Genomic DNA, 16494 nt, shown 5'->3' with positions numbered 1-16494 from the left:
CTCGCCTAAAGGAGGAATAAACGTGTAATAAAGTGTGTAGCTCACCTAAAGGAGGAATAAACGTGTAATAAAGTGTGTAGCTCACCTAAAGGAGGAATAAACGTGTAATAAAGTGCGTAGCTCGCCTAAAGGAGGAATAAACGTGTAATAAAGTGCGTAGCTCGCCTAAAGGACGAATAAACGTGTAATAAAGTGCGTAGCTCACCTAAAGGAGGAATAAACGTGTAATAAAGTGTGTAGCTCACCTAAAGGAGGAATAAACGTGTAATAAAGTGTGTAGCTCACCTAAAGGATGAATAAACGTGTAATAAAGTGTGTAGCTCGCCTAAAGGATGAATAAACGTGTAATAAAGTGTGTAGCTCACCTAAAGGAGGAATAAACGTGTAATAAAGTGCGTAGCTCGCCTAAAGGAGGAATAAACGTGTAATAAAGTGCGTAGCTCGCCTAAAGGATGAATAAACGTGTAATAAAGTGCGTAGCTCGCCTAAAGGAGGAATAAACGTGTAATAAAGTGCGTAGCTCGCCTAAAGGAGGAATAAACGTGTAATAAAGTGTGTAGCTCACCTAAAGGAGGAATAAACGTGTAATAAAGTGTGTAGCTCACCTAAAGGAGGAATAAACGTGTAATAAAGTGTGTAGCTCACCTAAAGGAGGAATAAACGTGTAATAAAGTGTGTAGCTCACCTAAAGGATGAATAAACGTGTAATAAAGTGTGTAGCTCGCCTAAAGGATGAATAAACGTGTAATAAAGTGCGTAGCTCGCCTAAAGGACGAATAAACGTGTAATAAAGTGCGTAGCTCGCCTAAAGGAGGAATAAACGTGTAATAAAGTGTGTAGCTCACCTAAAGGACGAATAAACGTGTAATAAAGTGTGTAGCTCGCCTAAAGGACGAATAAACGTGTAATAAAGTGCGTAGCTCGCCTAAAGGAGGAATAAACGTGTAATAAAGTGCGTAGCTCGCCTAAAGGATGAATAAACGCGTAATAAAGTGCGTAGCTCGCCTAAAGGAGGAATAAACGTGTAATAAAGTGCGTAGCTCGCCTAAAGGACGAATAAACGTGTAATAAAGTGCGTAGCTCGCCTAAAGGAGGAATAAACGTGTAATAAAGTGCGTAGCTCGCCTAAAGGAGGAATAAACGTGTAATAAAGTGCGTAGCTCGCCTAAAGGACGAATAAACGTGTAATAAAGTGCGTAGCTCGCCTAAAGGAGGAATAAACGTGTAATAAAGTGCGTAGCTCGCCTAAAGGAGGAATAAACGTGTAATAAAGTGCGTAGCTCGCCTAAAGGACGAATAAACGTGTAATAAAGTGCGTAGCTCGCCTAAAGGAGGAATAAACGTGTAATAAAGTGCGTAGCTCGCCTAAAGGAGGAATAAACGTGTAATAAAGTGTGTAGCTCACCTAAAGGACGAATAAACGTGTAATAAAGTGTGTAGCTCGCCTAAAGGACGAATAAACGTGTAATAAAGTGCGTAGCTCGCCTAAAGGAGGAATAAACGTGTAATAAAGTGCGTAGCTCGCCTAAAGGACGAATAAACGTGTAATAAAGTGCGTAGCTCGCCTAAAGGATGAATAAACGTGTAATAAAGTGCGTAGCTCGCCTAAAGGAGGAATAAACGTGTAATAAAGTGCGTAGCTCACCTAAAGGACGAATAAACGTGTAATAAAGTGCGTAGCTCACCTAAAGGAGGAATAAACGTGTAATAAAGTGCGTAGCTCACCTAAAGGACGAATAAACGCGTAATAAAGTGTGTAGCTCGCCTAAAGGATGAATAAACGCGTAATAAAGTGCGTAGCTCGCCTAAAGGAGGAATAAACGTGTAATAAAGTGTGTAGCTCGCGTAAAGGATGAATAAACGTGTAATAAAGTGCGTAGCTCGCCTAAAGGATGAATAAACGCGTAATAAAGTGCGTAGCTCGCCTAAAGGAGGAATAAACGTGTAATAAAGTGCGTAGCTCGCCTAAAGGATGAATAAACGTGTAATAAAGTGCGTAGCTCGCCTAAAGGATGAATAAACGTGTAATAAAGTGCGTAGCTCGCCTAAAGGACGAATAAACGTGTAATAAAGTGCGTAGCTCACCTAAAGGACGAATAAACGTGTAATAAAGTGCGTAGCTCGCCTAAAGGATGAATAAACGTGTAATAAAGTGCGTAGCTCGCCTAAAGGAGGAATAAACGTGTAATAAAGTGCGTAGCTCACCTAAAGGACGAATAAACGTGTAATAAAGTGTGTAGCTCGCCTAAAGGATGAATAAACGTGTAATAAAGTGTGTAGCTCACCTAAAGGAGGAATAAACGTGTAATAAAGTGTGTAGCTCGCCTAAAGGAGGAATAAACGTGTAATAAAGTGCGTGGCTCACCTAAAGGACGAATAAACGTGTAATAAAGTGCGTAGCTCGCCTAAAGGATGAATAAACGTGTAATAAAGTGCGTAGCTCGCCTAAAGGATGAATAAACGTGTAATAAAGTGCGTAGCTCGCCTAAAGGATGAATAAACGTGTAATAAAGTGCGTAGCTCGCCTAAAGGAGGAATAAACGTGTAATAAAGTGCGTAGCTCGCCTAAAGGATGAATAAACGTGTAATAAAGTGTGTAGCTCGCCTAAAGGATGAATAAACGTGTAATAAAGTGCGTAGCTCGCCTAAAGGATGAATAAACGTGTAATAAAGTGCGTAGCTCGCCTAAAGGATGAATAAACGTGTAATAAAGTGTGTAGCTCGCCTAAAGGACGAATAAACGTGTAATAAAGTGTGTAGCTCGCCTAAAGGATGAATAAACGTGTAATAAAGTGCGTAGCTCGCCTAAAGGATGAATAAACGTGTAATAAAGTGTGTAGCTCGCCTAAAGGATGAATAAACGCGTAATAAAGTGCGTAGCTCGCCTAAAGGACGAATAAACGTGTAATAAAGTGTGTAGCTCGCCTAAAGGAGGAATAAACGTGTAATAAAGTGTGTAGCTCACCTAAAGGAGGAATAAACGTGTAATAAAGTGTGTAGCTCACCTAAAGGATGAATAAACGTGTAATAAAGTGTGTAGCTCGCCTAAAGGATGAATAAACGTGTAATAAAGTGCGTAGCTCGCCTAAAGGACGAATAAACGTGTAATAAAGTGTGTAGCTCACCTAAAGGACGAATAAACGTGTAATAAAGTGTGTAGCTCGCCTAAAGGACGAATAAACGTGTAATAAAGTGCGTAGCTCGCCTAAAGGAGGAATAAACGTGTAATAAAGTGCGTAGCTCGCCTAAAGGATGAATAAACGCGTAATAAAGTGCGTAGCTCGCCTAAAGGACGAATAAACGTGTAATAAAGTGCGTAGCTCGCCTAAAGGAGGAATAAACGTGTAATAAAGTGCGTAGCTCGCCTAAAGGAGGAATAAACGTGTAATAAAGTGCGTAGCTCGCCTAAAGGAGGAATAAACGTGTAATAAAGTGCGTAGCTCGCCTAAAGGACGAATAAACGTGTAATAAAGTGCGTAGCTCGCCTAAAGGAGGAATAAACGTGTAATAAAGTGCGTAGCTCGCCTAAAGGAGGAATAAACGTGTAATAAAGTGTGTAGCTCACCTAAAGGAGGAATAAACGTGTAATAAAGTGTGTAGCTCACCTAAAGGAGGAATAAACGTGTAATAAAGTGTGTAGCTCACCTAAAGGAGGAATAAACGTGTAATAAAGTGTGTAGCTCACCTAAAGGATGAATAAACGTGTAATAAAGTGCGTAGCTCGCCTAAAGGATGAATAAACGTGTAATAAAGTGCGTAGCTCGCCTAAAGGACGAATAAACGTGTAATAAAGTGCGTAGCTCGCCTAAAGGAGGAATAAACGTGTAATAAAGTGTGTAGCTCACCTAAAGGACGAATAAACGTGTAATAAAGTGTGTAGCTCGCCTAAAGGACGAATAAACGTGTAATAAAGTGCGTAGCTCGCCTAAAGGAGGAATAAACGTGTAATAAAGTGCGTAGCTCGCCTAAAGGATGAATAAACGCGTAATAAAGTGCGTAGCTCGCCTAAAGGAGGAATAAACGTGTAATAAAGTGCGTAGCTCGCCTAAAGGACGAATAAACGTGTAATAAAGTGCGTAGCTCGCCTAAAGGAGGAATAAACGTGTAATAAAGTGCGTAGCTCGCCTAAAGGAGGAATAAACGTGTAATAAAGTGCGTAGCTCGCCTAAAGGACGAATAAACGTGTAATAAAGTGCGTAGCTCGCCTAAAGGAGGAATAAACGTGTAATAAAGTGCGTAGCTCGCCTAAAGGAGGAATAAACGTGTAATAAAGTGCGTAGCTCGCCTAAAGGACGAATAAACGTGTAATAAAGTGCGTAGCTCGCCTAAAGGAGGAATAAACGTGTAATAAAGTGCGTAGCTCGCCTAAAGGAGGAATAAACGTGTAATAAAGTGTGTAGCTCACCTAAAGGACGAATAAACGTGTAATAAAGTGTGTAGCTCGCCTAAAGGACGAATAAACGTGTAATAAAGTGCGTAGCTCGCCTAAAGGAGGAATAAACGTGTAATAAAGTGCGTAGCTCGCCTAAAGGACGAATAAACGTGTAATAAAGTGCGTAGCTCGCCTAAAGGATGAATAAACGTGTAATAAAGTGCGTAGCTCGCCTAAAGGACGAATAAACGTGTAATAAAGTGCGTAGCTCGCCTAAAGGAGGAATAAACGTGTAATAAAGTGCGTAGCTCACCTAAAGGACGAATAAACGTGTAATAAAGTGCGTAGCTCACCTAAAGGAGGAATAAACGTGTAATAAAGTGCGTAGCTCACCTAAAGGACGAATAAACGCGTAATAAAGTGTGTAGCTCGCCTAAAGGATGAATAAACGCGTAATAAAGTGCGTAGCTCGCCTAAAGGAGGAATAAACGTGTAATAAAGTGTGTAGCTCGCCTAAAGGATGAATAAACGTGTAATAAAGTGCGTAGCTCGCCTAAAGGAGGAATAAACGTGTAATAAAGTGCGTAGCTCGCCTAAAGGACGAATAAACGTGTAATAAAGTGCGTAGCTCGCCTAAAGGATGAATAAACGCGTAATAAAGTGCGTAGCTCGCCTAAAGGAGGAATAAACGTGTAATAAAGTGCGTAGCTCGCCTAAAGGACGAATAAACGTGTAATAAAGTGCGTAGCTCGCCTAAAGGAGGAATAAACGTGTAATAAAGTGCGTAGCTCGCCTAAAGGAGGAATAAACGTGTAATAAAGTGCGTAGCTCGCCTAAAGGAGGAATAAACGTGTAATAAAGTGCGTAGCTCGCCTAAAGGATGAATAAACGTGTAATAAAGTGCGTAGCTCGCCTAAAGGATGAACAAACGTGTAATAAAGTGCGTAGCTCGCCTAAAGGATGAATAAACGTGTAATAAAGTGCGTAGCTCGTCTAAAGGACGAATAAACGTGTAATAAAGTGTGTAGCTCGCCTAAAGGACGAATAAACGTGTGATAAAGTGCGTAGCTCGCCTAAAGGACGAATAAACGTGTAATAAAGTGCGTAGCTCGCCTAAAGGACGAATAAACGTGTAATAAAGTGCGTAGCTCACCTAAAGGACGAATAAACGTGTAATAAAGTGCGTAGCTCGCCTAAAGGATGAACAAACGTGTAATAAAGTGCGTAGCTCGCCTAAAGGATGAATAAACGTGTAATAAAGTGCGTAGCTCGCCTAAAGGATGAATAAACGTGTAATAAAGTGCGTAGCTCGCCTAAAGGACGAATAAACGTGTAATAAAGTGCGTAGCTCACCTAAAGGACGAATAAACGTGTAATAAAGTGCGTAGCTCGCCTAAAGGATGAATAAACGTGTAATAAAGTGCGTAGCTCGCCTAAAGGACGAATAAACGTGTAATAAAGTGCGTAGCTCACCTAAAGGACGAATAAACGTGTAATAAAGTGCGTAGCTCGCCTAAAGGATGAACAAACGTGTAATAAAGTGCGTAGCTCGCCTAAAGGATGAATAAACGTGTAATAAAGTGCGTAGCTCGCCTAAAGGATGAATAAACGTGTAATAAAGTGCGTAGCTCGCCTAAAGGACGAATAAACGTGTAATAAAGTGCGTAGCTCACCTAAAGGACGAATAAACGTGTAATAAAGTGCGTAGCTCGCCTAAAGGATGAATAAACGTGTAATAAAGTGCGTAGCTCGCCTAAAGGAGGAATAAACGTGTAATAAAGTGCGTAGCTCACCTAAAGGACGAATAAACGTGTAATAAAGTGTGTAGCTCGTCTAAAGGATGAATAAACGTGTAATAAAGTGTGTAGCTCGCCTAAAGGATGAATAAACGCGTAATAAAGTGTGTAGCTCGCCTAAAGGATGAATAAACGCGTAATAAAGTGTGTAGCTCGCCTAAAGGATGAATAAACGCGTAATAAAGTGCGTAGCTCGCCTAAAGGATGAATAAACGTGTAATAAAGTGCGTAGCTCGCCTAAAGGATGAATAAACGCGTAATAAAGTGTGTAGCTCGCCTAAAGGATGAATAAACGTGTAATAAAGTGCGTAGCTCGCCTAAAGGATGAATAAACGCGTAATAAAGTGTGTAGCTCGCCTAAAGGATGAATAAACGTGTAATAAAGTGCGTAGCTCGTCTAAAGGACGAATAAACGTGTAATAAAGTGCGTAGCTCGCCTAAAGGATGAATAAACGCGTAATAAAGTGTGTAGCTCGCCTAAAGGATGAATAAACGTGTAATAAAGTGCGTAGCTCGCCTAAAGGATGAATAAACGCGTAATAAAGTGCGTAGCTCGCCTAAAGGATGAATAAACGTGTAATAAAATGTGTAGCTCGCCTAAAGGATGAATAAACGCGTAATAAAGTGCGTAGCTCGCCTAAAGGATGAATAAACGTGTAATAAAGTGCGTAGCTCGCCTAAAGGATGAATAAACGCGTAATAAAGTGCGTAGCTCGCCTAAAGGATGAATAAACGCGTAATAAAGTGCGTAGCTCGCCTAAAGGATGAATAAACGTGTAATAAAGTGCGTAGCTCGTCTAAAGGATGAATAAACGCGTAATAAAGTGCGCAGCTCGCCTAAAGGATGAATAAACGCGTAATAAAGTGCGTAGCTCGCCTAAAGGATGAATAAACGTGTAATAAAGTGCGTAGCTCGCCTAAAGGATGAATAAACGCGTAATAAAGTGCGTAGCTCGCCTAAAGGATGAATAAACGTGTGATAAAGTGCGTAGCTCGCCTAAAGGAGGAATAAACTTGTAATAAAGTGAGTAGCTCGTCTAAAGGACGAATAAACGTGTAATAAAGTGCGTAGCTCGCCTAAAGGAGGAATAAACGTGTAATAAAGTGAGTAGCTCGTCTAAAGGACGAATAAACGTGTAATAAAGTGCGTAGCTCGCCTAAAGGAGGAATAAACGTGTAATAAAGTGTGTAGCTCGCCTAAAGGATGAATAAACGTGTAATAAAGTGTGTAGCTCGCCTAAAGGATGAATAAACGTGTAATAAAGTGCGTAGCTCGCCTAAAGGAGGAATAAACGTGTAATAAAGTGCGTAGCTCGCCTAAAGGAGGAATAAACGTGTAATAAAGTGAGTAGCTCGTCTAAAGGATGAATAAACGTGTAATAAAGTGCGTAGCTCGCCTAAAGGATGAATAAACGTGTAATAAAGTGCGTAGCTCGCCTAAAGGATGAATAAACGTGTAATAAAGTGCGTAGCTCGCCTAAAGGATGAATAAACGCGTAATAAAGTGCGTAGCTCGCCTAAAGGATGAATAAACGTGTAATAAAGTGCGTAGCTCGCCTAAAGGATGAATAAACGTGTAATAAAGTGCGTAGCTCGCCTAAAGGATGAATAAACGTGTAATAAAGTGCGTAGCTCGCCTAAAGGATGAATAAACGCGTAATAAAGTGCGTAGCTCACCTAAAGGACGAATAAACGTGTAATAAAGTGCGTAGCTCGCCTAAAGGATGAATAAACGTGTAATAAAGTGTGTAGCTCGCCTAAAGGATGAATAAACGCGTAATAAAGTGCGTAGCTCACCTAAAGGACGAATAAACGCGTAATAAAGTGTGTAGCTCACCTAAAGGACGAATAAACGTGTAATAAAGTGCGTAGCTCGCCTAAAGGACGAATAAACGTGTAATAAAGTGCGTAGCTCGCCTAAAGGACGAATAAACGTGTAATAAAGTGTGTAGCTCGCCTAAAGGATGAATAAACGTGTAATAAAGTGCGTAGCTCGCCTAAAGGATGAATAAACGTGTAATAAAGTGTGTAGCTCGCCTAAAGGATGAATAAACGTGTAATAAAGTACGTAGCTCACCTAAAGGACGAATAAACGTGTAATAAAGTGCGTAGCTCGCCTAAAGGATGAATAAACGTGTAATAAAGTGCGTAGCTCGCCTAAAGGATGAATAAACGTGTAATAAAGTGCGTAGCTCGCCTAAAGGATGAATAAACGTGTAATAAAGTGTGTAGCTCACCTAAAGGATGAATAAACGTGTAATAAAGTGTGTAGCTCGCCTAAAGGATGAATAAACGTGTAATAAAGTGCGTAGCTCGCCTAAAGGATGAATAAACGTGTAATAAAGTGTGTAGCTCGCCTAAAGGATGAATAAACGTGTAATAAAGTGCGTAGCTCGCCTAAAGGACGAATAAACGTGTAATAAAGTGCGTAGCTCGCCTAAAGGAGGAATAAACGTGTAATAAAGTGTGTAGCTCACCTAAAGGATGAATAAACGTGTAATAAAGTGCGTAGCTCGCCTAAAGGATGAATAAACGTGTAATAAAGTGCGTAGCTCGCCTAAAGGATGAATAAACGCGTAATAAAGTGCGTAGCTCGCCTAAAGGATGAATAAACGTGTAATAAAGTGCGTAGCTCGCCTAAAGGATGAATAAACGTGTAATAAAGTGTGTAGCTCACCTAAAGGAGGAATAAACGTGTAATAAAGTGCGTAGCTCGCCTAAAGGATGAATAAACGTGTAATAAAGTGCGTAGCTCGCCTAAAGGATGAATAAACGTGTAATAAAGTGCGTAGCTCGCCTAAAGGATGAATAAACGTGTAATAAAGTGCGTAGCTCGCCTAAAGGACGAATAAACGTGTAATAAAGTGTGTAGCTCGCCTAAAGGATGAATAAACGTGTAATAAAGTGTGTAGCTCGCCTAAAGGAGGAATAAACGTGTAATAAAGTGCGTAGCTCGCCTAAAGGATGAATAAACGCGTAATAAAGTGCGTAGCTCGCCTAAAGGAGGAATAAACGTGTAATAAAGTGTGTAGCTCACCTAAAGGACGAATAAACGTGTAATAAAGTGTGTAGCTCGCCTAAAGGACGAATAAACGTGTAATAAAGTGTGTAGCTCACCTAAAGGACGAATAAACGTGTAATAAAGTGCGTAGCTCGCCTAAAGGAGGAATAAACGTGTAATAAAGTGTGTAGCTCGCCTAAAGGATGAATAAACGCGTAATAAAGTGCGTAGCTCGCCTAAAGGAGGAATAAACGTGTAATAAAGTGTGTAGCTCACCTAAAGGACGAATAAACGTGTAATAAAGTGTGTAGCTCACCTAAAGGACGAATAAACGTGTAATAAAGTGTGTAGCTCACCTAAAGGACGAATAAACGTGTAATAAAGTGCGTAGCTCGCCTAAAGGAGGAATAAACGTGTAATAAAGTGCGTAGCTCGCCTAAAGGATGAATAAACGTGTAATAAAGTGCGTAGCTCGCCTAAAGGATGAATAAACGTGTAATAAAGTGCGTAGCTCGCCTAAAGGAGGAATAAACGTGTAATAAAGTGCGTAGCTCGCCTAAAGGAGGAATAAACGTGTAATAAAGTGCGTAGCTCGCCTAAAGGAGGAATAAACGTGTAATAAAGTGCGTAGCTCACCTAAAGGATGAATAAACGTGTAGTAAAGTGCGTAGCTCGCCTAAAGGAGGAATAAACGTGTAATAAAGTGCGTAGCTCACCTAAAGGATGAATAAACGTGTAGTAAAGTGCGTAGCTCGCCTAAAGGAGGAATAAACGTGTAATAAAGTGCGTAGCTCGCCTAAAGGAGGAATAAACGTGTAATAAAGTGCGTAGCTCGCCTAAAGGACGAATAAACGTGTAATAAAGTGTGTAGCTCGTCTAAAGGATGAATAAACATCCACACGCGATGCTTCTGTGCCATCGTGTTTACATTGATGAACACAAAGTGTACATTAACACAACTGAATACAGTCTCACACTTTTTTCGAAAAAAAGTTCTGAATTATGTGCTGGTAATGTAAATATTTTATTCATGCCATGTATGTACAATCAAGTTCACTCAAATATCATAACGTCATACGCATCCTCAAAATCTAGTTCCTACATTATTTTTCTAAACATTGACTCACTGGAGTCTCTAACCTGCAATATGCCCTTTAAATATATTTTTGTTCAATAATATTTTTTCTTTTCTTTTTTGGTGTTTTGAGATAATTTTATGACTTATAATTCATATTTATGCAATAATTATGACCCATTTTTTCCCATTGAATAAAATAAAAAAATTATATGTATATATAATTGTTATATTTTTTATTAAAGCTGTATTTCATTTTAGAGTGTTTGGGTATAATATGAAACATCATCTCTGTGTCTGGATCATGTCTGGTTCTCTGTATGTAACTTAAGTGTGTAGTGTGTAGCGTGTGGCGTGTAGCGTGTAGCGTGTGAGAACTCACGCGTGTGTTGTTTCTCTCCGCTTTGAGCTCTGCGATCTCCTCCTCTCGCTCCAGCAGCTGCTCCCGACACATGTTCACCTCCTTCGTGAGAGCCGCAAACTCCTGCAGCGAAAACACACAAAACAACACTCAGCGGAGTAATGCTGGAGTAATGATGGTGTAATGGTGGAGTAATGATGGTGTAATGCTGGAGTAATGCTGGAGTAATGCTGGAGTAATGCTGGAGTAATGATGGTGCAATGGTGGAGTAATGCTGGAGTAATGATGGTGTAATGGTGGAGTAATGGTGGAGTAATGCTGGAGTAATGATGGTGTAATGCTGGAGTAATGCTGGAGTAATGATGACCCTCAACACTGAGCGGAGTAATGATGACCCTCTACACTGAGTGCAGTAATGATGGAGTAATGATGACCCTCAACACTGAGCAGAGTAATGAGTAATGGTGGTGTAATGGTGGTGTAATGCTGGAGTAATGATGGAGTAATGGTGGAGTAATGATGACGTAATGCTGGAGTAATGATGGAGTAATGGTGGAGTAATGATGGTGTAATGCTGGAGTAATGCTGGTGTAATGCTGGAGTAATGATGGTGTAATGGTGAAGTAATGGTGGAGTAATGATGACCCTCAACACTGAGCGGAGTAATGATGACCCTCAACACTGAGTGGAGTAATGATGGAGTAATGATGACCCTCAACACTGAGTGGAGTAATGATGACCCTCAACACTGAGCGGAGTAATGATGGAGTAATGATGACCCTCAACACTGAGCGGAGTAATGATGACCCTCAACACTGAGTGGAGTAATTATGGAGTACCTGTGTACCTGTGGAGTAATGCTGACCCTGAGTGGAGTAATGGTGGTGTACCTGTGGAGTAATGCTGACCCTGAGTGGAGTAATGGTGGTGTACCTGTGGAGTAATGCTGACCCTGAGTGGAGTAATGGTAGTGTACCTGTGGAGTAATGATGGAGTAATGCTGGAGTAATGATGGTGTAATGGTGGTGTAATGATGTAGTAATGATGGTGTAATGGTGGGGTAATGGTGGTGTACCTGTGGAGTAATGCTGACTCTGAGTGGAGTAATGGTGGTGTACCTGTGGAGTAATGCTGACCCTGAGTGGAGTAATGGTGGTGTACCTGTGGAGTAATGCTGACCCTGAGTGGAGTAATGGTAGTGTACCTGTGGAGTAATGATGGAGTAATGCTGGAGTAATGGTGGTGTAATGGTGGTGTAATGATGTAGTAATGATGGTGTAATGCTGGAGTAATGCTGGAGTAATGATGGTGTAATGCTGGAGTAATGATGGTGTACCTGTGGAGTAATGCTGACCCTGAGTGGTGTAATGGTGGTGTACCTGTGGAGTAATGCTGACCCTGAGTGGAGTAATGGTGGTGTAATGATGGTGGAGTAATGGTGGTGTACCTGTGGAGTAATGCTGACCCTGAGTGGAGTAATGGTGGTGTACCTGTGGAGTAATGCTGACCCTGAGTGGAGTAATGGTAGTGTACCTGTGGAGTAATGATGGAGTAATGCTGGAGTAATGATGGTGTAATGGTGGTGTAATGATGTAGTAATGATGGTGTAATGCTGGAGTAATGCTGGAGTAATGATGGTGTAATGCTGGAGTAATGATGGTGTACCTGTGGAGTAATGCTGACCCTGAGTGGTGTAATGGTGGTGTACCTGTGGAGTAATGCTGACCCTGAGTGGAGTAATGATGGTGTAATGGTGGGGTAATGGTGGTGTACCTGTGGAGTAATGCTGACCCTGAGTGGAGTAATGGTGGTGTACCTGTGGAGTAATGCTGACCCTGAGTGGAGTAATGGTGGTGTACCTGTGGAGTAATGCTGACCCTGAGTGGAGTAATGGTGGTGTACCTGTGGAGTAATGCTGACCCTGAGTGGAGTAATGGTGGTGTAATGATGGTGGAGTAATGGTGGTGTACCTGTGGAGTAATGCTGACCCTGAGTGGAGTAATGGTGGTGTACCTGTGGAGTAATGCTGACCCTGAGTGGAGTAATGGTGGTGTAATGATGGTGGAGTAATGGTGGTGTACCTGTGGAGTAATGCTGACCCTGAGTGGAGTAATGGTGGTGTAATGATGGTGGAGTAATGGTGGTGTACCTGTGGAGTAATGCTGACCCTGAGTGGAGTAATGGTAGTGTACCTGTGGAGTAATGATGGAGTAATGCTGGAGTAATGATGGTGTAATGGTGGTGTAATGATGTAGTAATGATGGTGTAATGCTGGAGTAATGCTGGAGTAATGATGGTGTAATGCTGGAGTAATGGTGGTGTACCTGTGGAGTAATGCTGACCCTGAGTGGTGTAATGGTGGTGTACCTGTGGAGTAATGCTGACCCTGAGTGGAGTAATGATGGTGTAATGGTGGTGTACCTGTGGAGTAATGCTGACCCTGAGTGGAGTAATGGTAGTGTACCTGTGGAGTAATGATGGAGTAATGCTGGTGTAATGGTGGTGTAATGATGGTGTAATGCTGGAGTAATGCTGGAGTAATGATGGTGTAAAGCTGGAGTAATGATGGTGTACCTGTGGAGTAATGCTGACCCTGAGTGGTGTAATGGTGGTGTACCTGTGGAGTAATGCTGACCCTGAGTGGAGTAATGATGGTGTAATGGTGGGGTAATGGTGGTGTACCTGTGGAGTAATGCTGACCCTGAGTGGAGTAATGGTGGTGTACCTGTGGAGTAATGCTGACCCTGAGTGGAGTAATGGTGGTGTACCTGTGGAGTAATGCTGACCCTGAGTGGAGTAATGCTGACCCTGAGTGGAGTAATGGTGGTGTACCTGTGGAGTAATGATGGAGTGATGATGGAGTAATGCTGGAGTAATGGTGGTGTACCTGTGGAGTAATGGTGGTGTACCTGTGGAGTAATGCTGACCCTGAGTGGAGTAATGGTGGTGTAATGGTGGAGTAATGGTGGTGTACCTGTGGAGTAATGCTGACCCTGAGTGGAGTAATGGTGGTGTACCTGTGGAGTAATGCTGACCCTGAGTGGAGTAATGGTGGTGTACCTGTGGAGTAATGCTGACCCTGAGTGGAGTAATGGTGGTGTAATGATGGTGGAGTAATGGTGGTGTACCTGTGGAGTAATGCTGACCCTGAGTGGAGTAATGGTGGTGTAATGATGGTGGAGTAATGGTGGTGTACCTGTGGAGTAATGCTGACCCTGAGTGGAGTAATGGTGGTGTAATGATGGTGGAGTAATGGTGGTGTACCTGTGGAGTAATGCTGACCCTGAGTGGAGTAATGGTGGTGTAATGATGGTGGAGTAATGGTGGTGTACCTGTGGAGTAATGCTGACCCTGAGTGGAGTAATGGTGGTGTAATGATGGTGGAGTAATGGTGGTGTACCTGTGGTAGGGCGCTGTTGAGCTGTCTCTGCAGCGCGTCCCGGTCGTGGCTGATCTCGTGGAGTTTGCTCTGGGTCAGGCACAGGTTCTCCTGCGTCTCCCTCAGGGTGTCCAGCAGCCGGTCTCTCTCCTCCAGCATCGACACCATCAGGGACTCAAAGTGGCCCTCAGAGTCCGTCTGCACTGGAGAGCCGGAGCCCAGGGCCCCTCCCCCAACCTCCGCCTCACTGATGGTGGGCATCACCTCGCACATCATCTACACACAGAGGAGAGACAGACAGGTCAGACCAGAGGAGAGACAGACAGGTCAGACCAGAGGAGAGACAGGAGATCAGACCAGAGGAGAGACAGGAGATCAGACCAGAGGAGAGACAGGAGATCAGACCAGAGGAGAGACAGGAGATCAGACCAGAGGAGAGACAGGAGATCAGACCAGAGGAGAGACAGGAGATCAGACCAGAGGAGAGACAGGAGATCAGACCAGAGGAGAGACAGGAGGTCAGACCAGAGGAGAGACAGGAGATCAGACCAGAGGAGAGACAGGAGATCAGACCAGAGGAGAGACAGGAGATCAGACCAGAGGAGAGACAGGAGATCAGACCAGAGGAGAGACAGACAGGTCAGACCAGAGGAGAGACAGGAGATCAGACCAGAGGAGAGACAGGAGGTCAGACCAGAGGAGAGACAGGAGGTCAGACCAGAGGAGAGACAGGAGATCAGACCAGAGGAGAGACAGGAGATCAGACCAGAGGAGAGACAGGAGATCAGACCAGAGGAGAGACAGGAGATCAGACCAGAGGAGAGACAGGAGATCAGACCAGAGGAGAGACAGACAGATCAGACCAGAGGAGAGACAGGAGATCAGACCAGAGGAGAGACAGGAGATCAGACCAGAGGAGAGACAGGAGATCAGACCAGAGGAGAGACAGGAGATCAGACCAGAGGAGAGACAGGAGATCAGACCAGAGGAGAGACAGGAGATCAGACCAGAGGAGAGACAGGAGATCAGACCAGAGGAGAGACAGACAGATCAGACCAGAGGAGAGACAGGAGATCAGACCAGAGGAGAGACAGGAGACCAGACCAGAGGAGAGACAGGAGATCAGACCAGAGGAGAGACAGGAGATCAGACCAGAGGAGAGACAGACAGGTCAGACCAGAGGAGAGACAGGAGGTCAGACCAGAGGAGAGACAGGAGATCAGACCAGAGGAGAGACAGACAGAAGATCAGACCAGAGGAGAGACAGGAGATCAGACCAGAGGAGAGACAGGAGATCAGACCAGAGGAGAGACAGGAGATCAGACCAGAGGAGAGACAGGAGATCAGACCAGAGGAGAGACAGGAGATCAGACCAGAGGAGAGACAGGAGATCAGACCAGAGGAGAGACAGGAGATCAGACCAGAGGAGAGACAGGAGATCAGACCAGAGGAGAGACAGGAGATCAGACCAGAGGAGAGACAGGAGATCAGACCAGAGGAGAGACAGGAGATCAGACCAGAGGAGAGACAGGAGATCAGACCAGAGGAGAGACAGGAGAACAGACCAGAGGAGAGACAGGAGATCAGACCAGAGGAGAGACAGACAGATCAGACCAGAGGAGAGACAGGAGATCAGACCAGAGGAGAGACAGGAGATCAGACCAGAGGAGAGACAGGAGAACAGACCAGAGGAGAGACAGACAGATCAGACCAGAGGAGAGACAGACAGATCAGACCAGAGGAGAGACAGGAGATCAGACCAGAGGAGAGACAGGAGATCAGACCAGAGGAGAGACAGGAGATCAGACCAGAGGAGAGACAGGAGATCAGACCAGAGGAGAGACAGGAGATCAGACCAGAGGAGAGACAGGAGATCAGACCAGAGGAGAGACAGGAGATCAGACCAGAGGAGAGACAGGAGAACAGACCAGAGGAGAGACAGGAGATCAGACCAGAGGAGAGACAGGAGATCAGACCAGAGGAGAGACAGGAGATCAGACCAGAGGAGAGACAGGAGATCAGACCAGAGGAGAGACAGGAGATCAGACCAGAGGAGAGACAGGAGATCAGACCAGAGGAGAGACAGGAGATCAGACCAGAGGAGAGACAGGAGATCAGACCAGAGGAGAGACAGGAGATCAGACCAGAGGAGAGACAGGAGATCAGACCAGAGGAGAGACAGGAGATCAGACCAGAGGAGAGACAGGAGGTCAGACCAGAGGAGAGACAGGAGATCAGACCAGAGGAGAGACAGGAGATCAGACCAGAGGAGAGACAGGAGATCAGACCAGAGGAGAGACAGGAGATCAGACCAGAGGAGAGACAGACAGGTCAGACCAGAGGAGAGACAGGAGATCAGACCAGAGGAGAGACAGGAGGTCAGACCAGAGGAGAGACAGGAGGTCAGACCAGAGGAGAGACAGGAGATCAGACCAGAGGAGAGACAGGAGATCAGACCAGAGGAGAGACAGGAGATCAGACCAGAGGAGAGACAGGAGATCAGACCAGAG

General features: G+C 43.8%; 1 protein-coding gene across 7 annotated transcripts in view; it reads right to left on the bottom strand.

Annotated features, from left to right (window-relative positions):
* Positions 1-14269, bottom strand: part of ppfia1 (PTPRF interacting protein alpha 1) — a 95063-nt gene extending 80794 nt beyond the window's left edge. For all 7 annotated transcript variants that reach the window (XM_079824665.1, XM_079824669.1, XM_079824670.1 and 4 more), the window contains exons 1-2: positions 14006-14269; positions 10627-10728 (exon numbers count right to left, since the gene is read on the bottom strand). In XM_079824665.1, the coding sequence (XP_079680791.1) occupies positions 10627-10728; positions 14006-14260 (357 nt within the window). In that variant the 5' untranslated portion in view covers positions 14261-14269. The remainder of the gene's footprint in view (positions 1-10626; positions 10729-14005) is intronic.
* Positions 14270-16494: the final 2225 nt, after the last annotated feature.

Source organism: Gobio gobio (genome assembly GCF_949357685.1).
Source record: "Gobio gobio genome assembly, chromosome: 9".
NCBI lineage: Eukaryota > Metazoa > Chordata > Actinopteri > Cypriniformes > Gobionidae > Gobio > Gobio gobio.
This window is presented reverse-complemented; position numbering and strand designations above follow the sequence as displayed.